The 16,863-nt window shown below is 29.8% G+C and overlaps 1 protein-coding gene across 1 annotated transcript; it reads right to left on the bottom strand.

Annotated features, from left to right (window-relative positions):
- Positions 1–492: 492 nt before the first annotated feature.
- LOC123676918 lies at positions 493–4,628 on the bottom strand. The gene is made up of 2 exons (XM_045613241.1): positions 4,361–4,628; positions 493–1,485 (listed from the first exon to the last, which is right to left on the bottom strand). Exon 2 carries the CDS (start codon positions 1,473–1,475, stop codon positions 885–887), a length of 591 nt encoding a protein of 196 aa, XP_045469197.1. The 5' UTR covers positions 1,476–1,485; positions 4,361–4,628; the 3' UTR covers positions 493–884.
- Positions 4,629–16,863: the final 12,235 nt, after the last annotated feature.

Here is a 16,863-nt window from a genome sequence, read left to right as displayed (position 1 = left end):
CAAATTCAATCGCCAACAGAATTGAAGAATATAACCACTCGGATGTTCATGCAAAGTTTTAAGATGCTCCATAAGATAATCCATCAATCATCATATATTTAAATCACCCAAGCCAAGCCAGTGCTTTCCTTGAATTTTTTCTTCATTTTAATTGATAAGGTATAGACATTAATGAAGTTATTCTCATATCTTTCAGGATGGATTCTTTCACTACGAAATGAGAAACAAACAAGTGTTGTTTCCGAACTGTATCTTACTCATTTTAACAACTTATTTCGCCAGAATACTGGTATGATAGTACTGAAATTGTTTTATTAGGCATTTCAACAGATACCTAATTCTTGCCTTATCAGGCTGATAACTGTGCTACCAGTATATCATTCATATAAGTATAATTTTCATAACTGAACTGTTAGCACATATTTCAACGATAATGGGATTCCAGATAACCTTCACTATAAGGATAGGATTTCGAGAAAAAAATACAAGGAGTTTATAAAAATGGTCGGTATATATATATATTAAATAAATTTACAACTTTTCTTCAGCATCATTTCATAAAATTGAAATATATTCTCCAAACAGTTTATAAAACCATTTCTACTTAAAGCTAAAACCAAAAAATAATATCACATATTTTAAGTAGTAAAAAACGTCAATCGAACCCTATGGGAACGATCGATTTTTTACCATTATACACAAAAAATATGGCACTATCGCAATATGCCCCAAAAATGCAGCGGAAATATAAATAACGATGAATGAGTTATGGCAATGATGAACAGTTTTATCAAACGTGACACTATAAATTAAGGAATTAAAATGAAACTTATCGGGTGGAAAGTCTGAACAATGTGATGGTGGGTACGGAAAATACCCTGGATTCAGTTGGAAGTCTGCTTGAACTTCAAACTCCCTTTCCTCCTCTGTTTTTCGAAATGGATGACTGATTCGTAAAAAAGATACGCTACGGACCATACGCATCCACCAGAAAGAAACAGCAGGCCACCTGGAGGGCTCTTGACGAACAATAAATAAAAACAGGTGAACATTTGTAAGCCTACAATAGCTACAGAAGCATATATGGCCAGTTTGAACAGGAAATCCGAGTCTGTGATTTTCGACGATGTTTTATAGACAAGCTGTAGCAAATGGAAGCTGAAGGATTTCTTGGAATGTTTGAAGCATCCTTTGCAGATCAGCTGGAAGTCGATGATTTTGCAGAGTAAAATGTTGTACAGGAGATGTTGGTAGAATGTGGTTGCGACATCAATGTTGCTCTCCAGGCCAGTTTGGGATGCTTTGATCCAGTTGAGGAGGGATGGCAGGAAGAAGTAATTGTGAGAACAAATGTAATTGTTCAATTCCCTGATTCTTTCCAACGAAGATGTACGGACCAGTTTTGAAGTGGGCTTTTCTTTCATTCTGAGGTCTTCCATCAAGGTGGTAATGGTTTCGGCAACTACTGTCGACATTTTGGAGTAGCTGGAAAAAATAGTTCGAATAAGTAATCTGGGATTTGACTGGAATTTGCAGTTAGTTTTTGAGTCTCCAAACAGATCATTTCGTCTATGATTTTCGAATTTTGAACCAGAAATGGTCTCAAAAAAGTGACTCAAATTCATACATAATATGATAATACTCATTACTCAGACAACAGAAGGAGATGAGATTTTGAGTACCTATAGATATAATATAAAATATCATAACAATTCCAAGTACTAAAAATGTTCATTAAAAATAGCTTGTATATCCCTAATTACATTGCGATATTTGTTCAACTAACTCAATTCAATTAATTTAACATCTTGATTTCAGTTGCATCGATGCAATGGTCCATAAATAACGTCTTTGGAATGGGAAAAAAATCAAAGAAATTCGGACTGAATAAATTTAGTTTGAAGACTATTAAATACACAATCAAATCTTGCAGTCAGTTTTACTGCAACTTATATAGGGAAGTTTTATAATTTTCAATTCTGAATTAAGCAAAATAATAAGATTTGAATGAATCAGTTTTGTTATTTGTTTTGATGCTTGCATTGAGATATAATTTTAGTTCATTTTTTCTACAAATAACCTTCGATCACCAAAAAATTTTTTCGAAATTTTTTTTATTTTCTCAGTTTACATTCTGAATTAAGTAGAATTCAGAAAAAACATCTTATTATCGCTACCAAAATTTTTTCCGAAGAATTGAAGGACTATACTTTGTTGAAATTGTTGAAATTTTGTCAGCTCGAGAATAAAATCTATTACTTTTGAGTTAAAAAGCAAGGAATCAAATTGAAAAATTTTTTCTTCTTGGCGATATCCAAATAAAGGAATTGTAAATTTGTAAAAATGGTGATGATATTCTGAAGACAATATTTTCGCTATGAAGTCATAGCCATATAGCCAAACTATTCCTCTGAATTAGCAGTTGATAAAATTTACGAAAATTTATTGACTACCTATTGTTTTGTTAGTTCGCCAATCTATTTTTCAATCAGAAGCAAAAACTCTAATGAAAAATGGATAGGTAATATATTTATAACAATTTTTGTACTGCCATACTAATAAAGAAAACATTTCTTTTGGTATTTCTTACTTCCATTTTTCGTAAGTTATGAAAAACCTTGAATATATCGATTCCTATTTTTGGTATAACTCCTTCGTTTAAGATTTAACACTTTATCTTCAGAACCCCAGACTCTAGATTGGAATTTTTCTCAACTTGAAAAAATAAAATAAACAAAAGTTAAATTCCTCTGAAAAATCACAAGGATCATCAAGATCAAAGTGCATTTACGTCTTTTTTCTAAATTTGGCGTAAAGCTAAGTACGAACTCAAATATTTCACAATTTATTTGCATCAAAATTTATTTTGTTTCAGTTTATCATTGATGCGTTTAGAGGTCACGTGAAGAGATCAGAGATAAAAGCTATTGATGGGTGGATAAAAGCTGCCGAAACCCAGCTTTATACACGTGATGTCTGCGTGTCTAGAACGTGGTAAAATTTGAAGGCAGTCAAAGCAGGCTTTCAATCTAATCTTCGTCTTTTGGGTTCATGCGAACGACTTGATGATATAGACCAAAATTCTTCGCCCAAGGATTTTGTTTCTCAGCAATTCTTTTGCATATCACAACAGGTTTTCAATCTATAATATTATGCCCTTTTTAACCATTGGGGTATAGGGTAGGACAGGTTTCCAAGGTATCATTAATTTTTTAGTTCAATTTATTTTAAATTGCTTCGAAACGATGAGATTATTTTCGAATAAACCATGCCTCGATCAAGTTTTATGGTCATCTCAGATAATTTTATACCTTTCTTATTTTGTTTATTTGATTCGATATTATTTTTGTGCCTTGTTGAAATTTCATTTTTAAATGGAATGACTCTTCAATTGAGTTGGTTAAATGTTTTATATTTTGAATTTCTTATGTATTACTAAATAAGTATACTCAAACGTGAAATATTCAACAATTCACGTTTAAGTATGTGCTATTCTAATCAATTCTAATTCTACAGATTGAAGTAGATACCTTTATAATCTATTAAAACAGTTCTCACATAATCAAACTTTTTATATTGTAATTTTTAAGAGGTTAAAAGTATCAACACAAGAATAATATGGAATGGAATAATGGCAGTGAATTAAAACTTATGAAAAAACAAATGCGTAATAGTCTAAACTTAAAACATAAATTTATATTTTTTGAAACAGTGTTTTTCCTTGTACTAATGAATTATTGTATAATTGAAACAATACCAAAATTCAAAATTTGGGACAATATAGATCAAATGAATAAATAGAAGCATTTTAATGAAATTTTACTGTCAAACCAACCAACTCATGAAAAAGCAATGATAATTAAGGTGACGAGATCTATTGTTTCATTTATAGTATAGCTAATTGTTATTATTCGATGTAATAGAAAAAAAAACTGCATAAACAATTGTATCGGCAAAGAAATTATCAAAGATAATTGTCCTTCAATTCTTCCCAATCAATAATGTTGCGGTTATTAATCATTTCAATGAATTGTTCCAAAGTGTTCGAATTGTTTTTTCAAACGAAACGATCAATTCTGCAAATTGAACATAATCTGCTCAATGTCTAACGACATATTTCATAATGTGTACGTCGATTTAACCGGTATATATGCAAATAGATTTCATAGACAACATTCTTGGTGGATATTTATGAGTCAGAAATTTGGAAAAAGACCAAAGTCCATTCAAAAATCAAGGAAATATGAGTCAATTCAAATAGAATTTAGCAATTCAGAAAAATTAAGCGTTTTCATTGGAATGAAATGATATTTCGATTCCTCACGTGGAAATTATTCTAATATGATATGTGTCAAATTACCTTTTTTGATCTCCAAAGTTGATAAGTAACTGAAACCTCAGACTGCTTCTTCTTCTTCGTACTGATCCAGTTTTAATGAAATCCAAGGAGGGCCTCTTCACACATAACAATACAAAATTAAAGGCAAATTTTCACTTGTTGTAACTTTGTCAATTGATCTAATAATACATCATTTGTTGTGCCAATCAATGATGGACAAAACTATACGTCTTCAAACACTTGAAGTTTAATGCCGGTGTTCTCCTTCACATTCTGCTTATGAACAAATGTATAGGGGGAACTCCGAAAGTATTAAGGTGGGGATAGAACCGGTGTATTTTTATTTTTATTTAATTTGTCTGCGCGATGAGGGGAAACAGGGCCGTACTCATTTTTTTTATCAGGTCTTACTCTATCTGGTATATTTATAATATATCTATATACATATAGATGTATGTTTAAAATAGACAATTAGATATTGAAAAATGCATATAGATTTGAGACCTTCCGTTATTCAATAATAGTTAGTTGCCAAAAAAAAAAGTTCAGGTTTTTAAAGAACTTATTGAAATAAGGCGGACTAGTTTTGATTTAAATTGAAAACCATCTTCAAGGCTCTACAATGGAAATTACAAAATCTTTTATAATATAGAATTAAATGGAAAATTATATAGGGGATATAAGAAAAACGTGTGAAAATAATCTATGATAATTATAAACAAGAGAAAAGTTATTAGAAATAAGGGATAAATATGTTTTAAATTTTTATTGTATACATATACAGGCTGTTCATAAAAAGAAGGTACAAACGACAATGACAAATACCTCGGATTAATTAAAAAATAATTTCCATGAACGCTTTGCTTTCGATATACAGGGTGTTGAAGTTTGGTATTTTATCAAGTTTTTTTCCCATAGCACCTTCCCTTCACAAGATATTTAACTACAATTTAGCATAGATATCCAAATTTGAAGTTTTCATCATGTGATATGCTGATTTTGAAGGTAAATTTACAGGGTGATATTTTTTCTGGTACAGTACCCGATTATTTACACTAGAACTTTTTTTGGTGGACCATTGGTAGTTCAGAAAAATGTGAAAAAAAACATTGGTACTTGATTCTATCAGTTGTATCTGCTACAATTTCGAAAAAAACATTCAAACAATTCTCTTGTAATTATTATAAAGATCCAGTTATTAAGCTGTGATGAATAACTTTATTATACATTTCGATACTTAGTTATCCAATCAAGTACAAGAAACACCCTGTATCTCAAAAAAAGCCATTGCGACCACAGGTTTATAGGACTTTTTCCACTTGAAATTATGCAAAAAATTATTCTTTGTATCTCCAATTTAGGAGTGCCTTCTATAGATATCTTTAATTATATTTCAAATGAGGGAATGAACAATTCTACAAATTCCAGAAAATTACTAACTGTTTTAAAATGGACTGAATTATGTCATTAAAACATGAAAACAAAAACATTCATAGTAAGTACGTCAAGAGATAATTTTTGGAAACAATAACGCACTGAACTGTATTTCTCATTATGAATTTGAGTTATTAAGTTTTATCTTTCAGTTTATTAAATGAAATGATAATAAACTTCATACATAATTCATAATAATCATCATTGTAATATTATTTTATAGAGTAAAGTAGAGATGAAGCTAAATAATGAGAAAAACATGTGAAATACGGATGTATAAAATATTGTTATTATTATTATTATTTATTTACACATGACATGACATGAATCAATCTGTCAGTTGTCACCCGATTATTCTGTCTTTGTGTACGTTTGTACAAATGTAACATTGTTACACTGAACTATAGAAACGAATAACCTGTCCACTTCATCATAATATGATAAAATATTATAGATTCATTTCGCTAACATTGCCTCAAATACTTTTGATTTGCAAGAAGGATTTTGTTGTTACAATCGAAGTTAACTTTCCCTTCAGTGTACAATTTTTGTCTACTGAAGGACCTCATGTGAGTGAGCGGTTTCAATGCATGTACAATTTGACGCTTTCTCAAAAATGACCACTCAAATACTCAAAGAAGGTACTATTACTCCATTTTGATTCATTTTTATTGATTCAACTTTTCTATTGATTGATTTAAGTACTTATTTGGAATTCAGAATAGTTATTTATAATACAAGTGCAGAAGGCATTGATATTCTTCCACGAGTTCAAAATTCAAAAACGAGCCACGAAGTGGCGAGTTTTAGAATGAACGAGTGGTAGAATGAGCCTTCTGAACGAGTATTATACATTATTTTCTCTAATTAATTGCATTTTGTTGAAATTAATGAAATATTTCCATAAATATCATTTAGTGATTTTTGCATTGAAAAATGTTGGTTGGCAGAACTGATTTCTTTAAGGCAAATTGATGAATTGACAGATAAAGCCGTGGCGGAAAGTTCGGAGTACCAACATATAATAATAAAATATAATCATGAAAACTGTGCGTTTCTGATATATTCTCGCACGATTTTGTTCTACAAGATGTGAAAGAATGAACGGAATAACCACAGAATTAGAGAAACAAATTTCTGAAACGTCATTGCAATTTATCAAGATGTATATTACGACTAAGTCCAGACCTGCACACATCTATCATTAGAATTTACACGAAGAGGGGGGGACAAGCATGGACGTGATCGTAGATCAGCACCGTGCAAATGTTTTGCATCACCTAACCTACACTACAATGGTTTGTTTTGATCACGATTTCATAAAAACAACATTTTTCAAAAATTTAAATAATTAACGTAAATCTTATTGGAGGTCACATTGAGAAGTTCTAGATTACAATGATGCATATAAGAATTTTTTTCAAAAATTTGACGTACTTTCTTGTTCTTCAGTTGTTATGGATATTTTTCTGAGTGCTCGTCTCTCATTTCATCACAACAATTGCCATTCTCGAATTTCGAGACGATAATGGCCTAAAACAATAACAACTCTCGCACGGAAATAACCAGAAACTCTAAATTTTCAAGGTAGTTTCATAGGGTATGGTTTTTATGAAAAAAATCAAAAACTTCTTTTCGGGCGCCATCATTAGGGGGGTTTAACTGAGTTGAAGAGGGGCTCAATAGAAAAGTTTATATGAAAGACCCTATTTTTTGACAAGGAATCACCACCTAAATTTTTTCGCAACTTTGCATATATCATATGATTCATATGTATCGCACCTTCAAATAAAAATATCCAATTTTACTGTAGAGCGTAAAACGCAAATAAAAATTCGTCTTTCCCTGAAATATTCAAGTCCTTGACACGTTTTCGTCAATATTGAAAGAACTAAACGATTTTTAAAGAAATTATTTTCATATAGAAACCTATAAGTATTATTTGTTCATATTACTTTGGTTAAATTTAGTTATGTTCAGTTGAGTTTTTTTGTTGATAGCAGTTTTTCTCTTTTTGTAGATTTTTAGTCGATTTTTCATAAATCTTTGTAATTTCGAGATATTGTAGTTGTAGGAGTAGTGAAAGTCTTATTTATATATTTATAATTACTAGTTATTTATGGAACTTGAATAAATAAATAAAAAAAAAATATGATAGATCTCTATGCAAATTACAAGATGCAATGAAAAAAAACTTCATTCTCACATATATCACATCATTATTTATCATTGATTTTGTTTAGTAAAATGTGATTCATAATATATTTTGTCCAATTTTTTTTCATTAGTGCAAAGCCGGTGGTCCATTAATAATAATTAGCAATCTGTAAATCCCCTTATGCGCTCAACTGCTTGGGTTTCCGACAAAAGGTTTGGTCAGCAAAATCATTAGGCATTGTATGATAAGGTTTGAAGTTGCCACAAATAATTTATACTGATTGAGTGAAGTCTTAGGAAAGATAAGTATTTTTAAAGTGAAAAATATCACATTCAATATTCCAGTCAATTAGTCTCAAGGAATAAACAAGGTTATATTTCAAAAACCAAATTCTAACTGTCACTTTCTTTCAAATTATTTCGTCATTTCCTAAATTCACCTGTATAATGTATGGATCTTTAGTAATTATCGGAATATCCACTTAATAGTTTGACATTACTTCTTTCTTCGAACTGGAAGATGATTTGCAACGAAACTGAGTGATTTGGAAAAGCTATTCAAATCAAACAGGTAGAAATTATTGAAATTTTTCATGATGATTTAGTTTCAAAATAAATATTTATATTACTGTGTCAATTACAGGTCATATCCACAATTCATAATCATCTGTACAATTAGTTCAATGAAGTATGTTATGTTATGTAGTTCGGTTATTAAAAAAAGATGGATTTGAAACTTTTACAATTTTATGTGAATTGATTGCCTGTTTGAATTTAATGATATTCACCAATCCAAAAGTGCAATCGCTGTATATCAGGATATATTCGCATGTTATATTTAGAATGCACGTATCAGTAGTCGATTGAAAAAAATTAAGATAATTGGGAAAATTACATAATCTTTCCAAAAATTCGATGTGCTAATAAGTAATAATTGTTCCGATCACATGTACATCACACTCCTTCATATCGATATGATTGATAAGTGATTTTTATTAATCTAATCGAAACCTAATAAAACATTCTATATTGTAGAAATCGCCTCATGATTGGTTTATACAAAACGAACTTCGTTCCATAAAAATGAAGAACTTCAGCCTCATAAGTTATTTGCGATATAAGGTTTTAAGAGAAGTTTGGAATTTTCTAGATCATAACAAACAAGATTGAGATTATTACGTAATCTAGTTAGCTGAAAAAAATGTAATAATAGTTTTCGTCCTAACAGGATTATACCTATATGACCCTAAAAGTACAAGCAGATTCGCGAATCGAACATTTTTAGTGGGAAGAGAAATAGAAAACATATAAATTTCATGCATCGAATGAAATATTTCAGTTAATCCAAAAAGAATGATGAAAAATTGATTGTCACAACATTAAGATCTAGGTTTCGAGTTTGGAACCATAGATGTAGGACTTTTAGGACTATCATATCCATTATACAGGGAGAATTATCGCTATAGCTTATTAGACTTTGATGAAAAACTAATCATAATTTTTCAATGAAAATTTGCAAATTGGGGTTTAAGACAATGATCTCTCTCCCTATAATATTTTCAGACCTCCACAACATACTTCTAATTTCTTATTTCAAAAAGCACACCCAGTATATTATTGCATGAGTTAATGAGATTCTTATGAAAAAAATTGTTGCGAAGAGGTCTCAATTTTTGGTCAATATTTCTGGATTTTTTTCGAAAAAAACCTTTTCATTTTCGATTCTTCCAATATCAATTTTTTGTGAACATTCAAAAATTTTAATTTTAGTACCCTTTTGTATATTTATATATACGACGGTATCATTTCCTCAATATATTCATTGGCATCAATAAAAAAAATAAACTAAATTTCATAGAGAGATTTGAAAATCCTTTTTTCTAAACTGAATTTTATTGAAAGAAGAAATTATTGAGTAAAAGACTTATTGATAAATTCAAGTTTTGTAGTGAAAAAAGTGGATTTGTATAAATTTCATGACGGAACATTGAAAAAAAGCAAAAAAAAAAGGTAAACAACTTAATTTTTTTGGCGGTTTTATGCATATTACTCGGAAATATGCATATACAGATACAGATAAAAATAAGCCAATTTTCAACTATCGTTTGAGCCAGAACGGTTTATCGGACAAAAACCTCAATAAAATAAATTTGTAAGCAATTTTGTTCATTTTGTTTTTATATGGGAAAGTCGTTTACAAAAAATTGATATTTTCCGAATAATATGCAGAGAAACAATGAAAAATTTCTTTTTTTTTACCTTTTTTTTGCATTTTTTTCTATGTTTAATCACGAAATTTTGGTAAGTAATTATTTAGCTTGCTCTGAGATATTATCTATTTCATAAATGATCTTTTAATGAATACAAGAGTATTGCAAATGCTCTCAGGTAATTTCTTCAGACTTGTGAGTAATATTATGGTAATTTGTTTTTGGCAGATCATTAACATCATCAAATTAACTCAACAACTGACGTAACGCAAAATTATTATTATAATTATCTTATCTAGGTAAAATAAGCTCAGAAATCTGTGTCTCATGTAGTAATGTACGTATTTAGATTACCATGGAGTAAATTTAAAAGATAGCTTCTATTCAAACTACTTTAGTTTCATGAAGTGAAAATAACCAAAGTCTAAGAGCCTATTCAGCCTATCTATTTTTCGTAAGGTCTATTGTGCAAGGCACCATAAATGGCCATTGGCCATTGGCCTCACAAGATAATTCGTCTTAAGAACTATTTGAGCTAGAACTAAAAAACGTTCAATATATAAAATCATTTTACCATTGTATGCTCTCGGTTTCGTCAATTGTTCATGTATTATTCATTTAGAAAACTCAATGCGGTATAGTAAATGTTTTTATTAGAAATCATATATTTTATCTCATTGAAGGTAGTGAAGGTACCAACTTGTATTTGTCCGATTAAAAGTTGAGGATATCGATTCAAACAAGTTGAAGTCTAATCGAATCCATTATAAAATAATTTACAACTTTTCTCAACGATGTTTTTGAGAGGAGTATTTCATTTCATAAAATATTAATATCAATTGAACGGAATACCTACAACGGTTCAGAAAAGCATGCCTGTAGCAAGTTACACAATTTCATATGAGATACACTGCAAATTATTTTCATTAATCTATCATTTCCTGTCATTTCAGACAAAATACCTATATAGAATTATTGAAAAAGCTGTTTACCAAGTAGTCGACCCTGAGAACTATGAGCCTATCAAGGAAGAGCTCCGGTCTTAGCTTTGAATATAAAATGTTTTATATTCAAAGGGTCTGAGTGCTAAATTGTTCGAGAAAATTTGGTATTTTAAATATTAGCTCTATAATATGATTATAATATTTTTTGCTCTCAAACATTTTGAAAATTATTCTCAATAAATAAATGAAGAACTGTTGGCAAAGATAATATTATCTCTTATAGAAATGAGAACTCTTCTGAAGGCACGTACTCTCAATAGTCAATAAACTCTTCCTTGAACAAAATTATCATTTACACCTAATTATCTTTGGATTATGCATATCGAAATGACCTTTACACGTAGAGTCGACACAACCAATCGCACACCCTCTCTGTGTCGCAAGGTTCTCTTATTGCATTTTGATGGAGAGTAAATTACACCTTTGTCGAGTTTCAATAGTTAAAAATGATAAAAAACCTCAGGCTGAGAGATATAATTCTTTTCAACGGAATATATTAACTTAAATATTAAAAAAAAATTAAAAACTTATACATAAACATAAACAACAGATTATTTGCTGCAGATTTGTCGAAAAGCATCTCGTTATCGGTTTTTCAAAAATCATCCGTTTCAAAGTTCTTGAGTTTTTCGACTCCATTTTTTTGATGATTTTTTTTATTCTTTATTCGAATATCCTAACAAATTCAAAAAATTTCGATATACAGAAGTTTTCTTTCCGGTTAAAACTTATTTATCAATTATTCCTAGGCCTGACCTGAAAAATAAATTCAGTTTCTATGCCTATATGAAATAGTTTTTGAAGAAATAAACGTACCAAATATCATGAAAATATAGATGATGGTTTGAATGTTGTGGTCTACTGAAGAAATCGACAAAATCAATAAAATACTACTCTTAGCTTCCGCTCAGTTACCAATTAATCACTCTGTATAAACCATAAAAAACTGAAAAAAATTTTCAGATTCAATATAACTGTAACTTGCTTTCTTATGTCTAATTATTCCGAAAAAAGAAATCGGAGGTCTCTAAAAATTTTTTGTCCAAGTCTTATAGTTCTCGGGAAGCTTATTTTTCATTCAATATCTCATCAAACATCTTTAAAACAGATGACATTGTTGAAAAACCGCTTTTCGAAAAATGTGGCTAAAAACTGCGTTGAAAAATATAGGGTGTTCCATTTGAAACACACTAATTCTCCTCTATATCTCTAAAGCCATAATTAATTTCTATAATCTATTAAGAGTATCATAGAAACAATAAAAATTACTGAGAAAAACATTTTTGAATCTTTTAAATATCTCGAACAGAAACCACAATGAAGCGAAATACATATTTGAAAGATAAATACAATATCTTATTATTTGGGAAAAAGAAATCGGGGATCCTTGAAAATGATGTATTATTCTACGAATTGAATAAAACTAATGAAAACTAGAGATTTTTTGGTTAATTTGAGAAAAAAAGTCCTATAAACATGGGCTTGCTGACAGTTTGTTTTCGAGATGCAGAGTGTTTCTTTTTTTTTTCAGATAATTATACGACTTTATGAAATTTATATGGAATATTGCTACAGATCTTGGAAATAAGCATCAAAACTAATAATTTATTCATTTGTCGTAGCTTACCTACTGGATTTCTATGTAATTCAATTTCACTGAGAATTTCAAGGGAATTGTTTTGAATTTTTTCTTCAAAATCAATTTTTTCAAATTACCAATGATCCATTAAAAGAGTTCTGGATGATAAGAGCGGCCACTGTTCCAGAAAAAATGTCAATCTGTAGATTTTCAACTGAAATTGGCGTATCACGTGATCCAAATACTAAATTGGGATAAAATGCCAAATTTCAGTTGAAAATCTTCTGAAGTGCAAATGCTATAAAAAAAAATCTCAAAAAAATCAAACTTTACCACCCTGTATCTTGAAAACAAAGCGTTTTAGAGCCCATGTTTTCTTAAAATAATATTTGTCATTTTTGTTTGTACCTCCAATCTAGGAATACTGGAATAACAATCTCAAGCAAATTCAGTGTTTATGCGTCGCCACACTCTTAGAATGTTGGTACAATAATAACAATTAACAACCTAATGTACACAAATTGGTGCTGAATTATAGGTACCTACAGAACCAATCTTGCGTGAAAAATTTACACATTTATTTGTGTTTATGATTGTACAGTGATTGTTTCATTTTTACAAGTAATTCTTTTTTAAAGAAGAACACAATATTAAATTTGTGCAATTTTCATGAACAATTGTAGAGGAAAAGTATATTTTATTTGTGAACTTTTTCTATATAAAAGTCCAAATTTTTGAAGAACCTATTGCGTTTTAAGACATAGCGTATATTTTAAAAGTTTCGAGGATAAAAAAAAGGTTACTAGACTCAGAAGAGGTTACACTGCGTACACTCATGAATACTTGCTGAGAAATAAACAACCAAACTGCATAAACTGTAGAAAGCCCGTATCAGTTATTCACTTGATGCTTATAGTTTGGCTAGGACAAATTTCCACATTAGGGCTGAACTTGAATAGAATCTCAGTTCGTACAATTGAATAAAAAACACAATCAAGTTCTTGAAGGAATTAAATTCGTACAACTTTATTTATTCTGTCAAATTCTTTGTTCGTTTGATTAATGCCTATTTCCTTGAAATATTTTATGCTTGTTCAATGACTTTTTTCATTTAAGTTCCTTTTGAGCTTCTGTCTGTGAATGTTTTGTATATAATTATTATTTATTAATATATATATATAATTATATAGTATTTATTATTATTCATCGTTATATTAGTATTTACTTATTCATTTATATTTTTAAAAATTTTTATACGTTCATTTTGATACGTTCTTTCTATAATTTTCGTGTTCATATTATTTCTTATATTTTTTTTTACAATTTATATATAAGTATATGTGTCTATATGTTTTTATAAATTTTATACAATTTTCTATTTGATGTTGCAATGAGTTCGCACCTTTTAGCTAAATGGTCTCTTTTATCGATGCTGAGGTTTGATAACGAAGTTTGAACCAAATTACTCGAAATAATTTTTTTTATTACCAATTCGATTGTTCTTATCTTATACTTGGTGTTCCTTGATTGGAGTTACGAAAGAAAATTAGAGATTCCGTGGGTAATTTTGAAAATAAAATGGCCCATAAACATGAGCCCGCAAACGCTTTGTTTTCGAGATACAGGGTGTTTCTTGTAGTAATACTTTTTTGTGATGCTTAACCAGTTTATCGAATCTTTATTAATCTTTGCTACAGAGTTGGTAAATAAGTACCAAGACTCATAATTAATTCATTTATCACAGCCACCTAACTAGATCTTTATAATAATTTTGATTTTCCTGAAAATTACTATAGAGAGCTGTCTGTAGAAAACTACAAAAAACCAAAAAGTGTAGTACTGAACCAGAGTTTCTTTTCAAATATTTCTAATCTACCTGTGGTTCAGCAAAAAATTATTCTGGAGGAATCAAGCGGGCACCCTTCCAGATAAAATTCATCCTGTAGATTTGCATTCAAAACTAGCATATCACATGATGAAAACATTAAATTGGAATATCTATGATAATTCCAGTTGAATAAACTTGAACTTTAACAACTGTATCTCAAAAACAAAGCGTTTGCAGGCTCAGGTTATAGGACTTTTTTTCTTGAAATGATCCGAGAAATCTGTCATTTTCATTTGTACCTCCAATTTAGAAACACCCTGTAGATATAGTTAATTCAAAACTGACGTCTTCACAAATAAATTGCAATTTGAATGGAACACAATAAATTGTACAACACAGCCCAGAAAATTTTTCGATGTGAATTACTCAGTTCACTTCTTTGATTACTACATATTGAAATTTTGTGACGAGAATGATACAAAAAACCGAAAACAACGGGTAAGTGGATACCGATGACGAATGAAAAAAATCATAGATAGCAAATAAGAGGCGATGCCGAGAAAGTGGATTGATAAAGGAAAATAATAAATCTCGTATAAAGAAAAACTCATAGTGCAATAAAAGTATTAATCTTGAGAGCTATAATAAACTCATAAACCGTAACGGGGTCCGACTATTTACTGACGCATGGATTTCAAAGGAAAATAAAATGATTATTATTGGTTCAATTTATGAAAAAATTTTCGTTCTTCTTCTTTGCGAGTTTTCTGAAATTTTACATTTTGATATTATTGGATGATGATTCATCATCCTTGTGATGCAACGACATTTCGACCTCGAAGTCAAGCTCATACAAAATTAGCGAATCCTGTGTTTCTATCTGTACAGGGTGGGCAAATTTCGATGTTTTAGCACTACAACTTTTAAACCTGTGGTGATAGACAAAATCTGATACCCTATTCTGGGTCTCTTTTTCTGAGAAACTAACAAGAGTAGTATTCATTTTTGGCCACCTTCTTTTGTTTTCAGTTATAAGCGAAAATTGGGAAAATGGCGATATCGAAAAACATTTATATCTCCGCTAATACTGATGCTAGAGCTCTGAAATTAAAACATTATACAGACACTTTTTTACGTAGAATCCAGTGGCATGCTCGTATTTTTAAAAGGGCTTTTAATTACGAAGCTATGACCCAAAGTTATGTTTTTTCGAATGGGAACACTAATGCCATTTTTTGAAAGCTTATTTTTTTCTGATTTCAAAAATATATAACATCGTATGGTTAATGGTTTGTATTAAAATAAATAACAAAAAATGGTCAAAACCTTTTTTTACCTAAGATTCTCAATATTTTCATGATAGAGCTCTGAAATTAAAACATTATACAGGCACTTTTTTACGTAGAATCCAGTGGCGTGCTTGTCTTTTCAAAAACGTTTTCAATTACGAAGCTACGACACAAAGTTATGTTTTTCAAATGGTAACACTAGATTTCTGTGCCATTTTTTTGAAAGCTTAATTTTTCCTGATTTCAAAAATATATAACATCGTATGGTTTGTATTGATAAAATAATAGAAAATGATCAAAAGCCTTTTTTCACCGAAGAATCTCAATATTTCTATGGTTTCAACTGTTAATGAGCACATAAAAATTGAGCTTTCTTTTCTATAATAAGAGCAGTGCCCTTCCGTCAATCTGATTATTTCTATGCTTTTTACTCATTTCTACAGTATTCGAATCTAAATATATTTTATAAAAATAGTTTCGAAAATTATGAATGAACTCGGAGAAAATTTCCTAGGTTGCTTGATCACAGTTTCAAATATTCATCTATTGAATTCGGTGCGAAATATCGATAATCATCAATTCATCAATTTATAGATAAAAAATTTATAAAACATATCTAGATTTGGATTTTGTAGAAATTAGTGAAAAGCAAAGAAGTTATCAGATTGACAGAAGGACACTGCTCTTATTATAGAAGGGTCAATTTTTATGTGCTCATCAACAGTTGAAACCATAGAAATATTGAGGTTCTTAGGTGAAAAAAGGCTTTTGATCATTTTCTATTATTTTATCAATACAAACCATACGATGTTATATATTTTTGAAATCAGGAAAAATTAAGCTTTCAAAAAAATGGCACAGAAATCTAGTGTTACCATTTGAAAAACATAACTTTGTGTCCTAGCTTCGTAATTGAAGACGTTTTTGAAAAGACAAGCACGCCACTGGATTCTACGTAAAAAAGTGCCTGTATAATGTTTTAATTTCAGAGCTCTAGCATCAGTATTAGCGGAGATATAAATG

The sequence above is a fragment of the Harmonia axyridis genome, chromosome 3 (genome assembly GCF_914767665.1).
Source record: "Harmonia axyridis chromosome 3, icHarAxyr1.1, whole genome shotgun sequence".
Taxonomy (NCBI): domain Eukaryota; kingdom Metazoa; phylum Arthropoda; class Insecta; order Coleoptera; family Coccinellidae; genus Harmonia; species Harmonia axyridis.
The sequence above is the reverse complement of the archived record's forward strand: the minus strand, read 5'-3'. Positions and strand labels throughout refer to the sequence as shown.

Excerpts from the sequence above, each read along its gene's own strand:
- LOC123676918 (XM_045613241.1), bottom strand. The coding sequence starts at position 1,475 with ATGTCGACAGTAGTTGCCGAAACCATTACCACCTTGATGGAAGACCTC.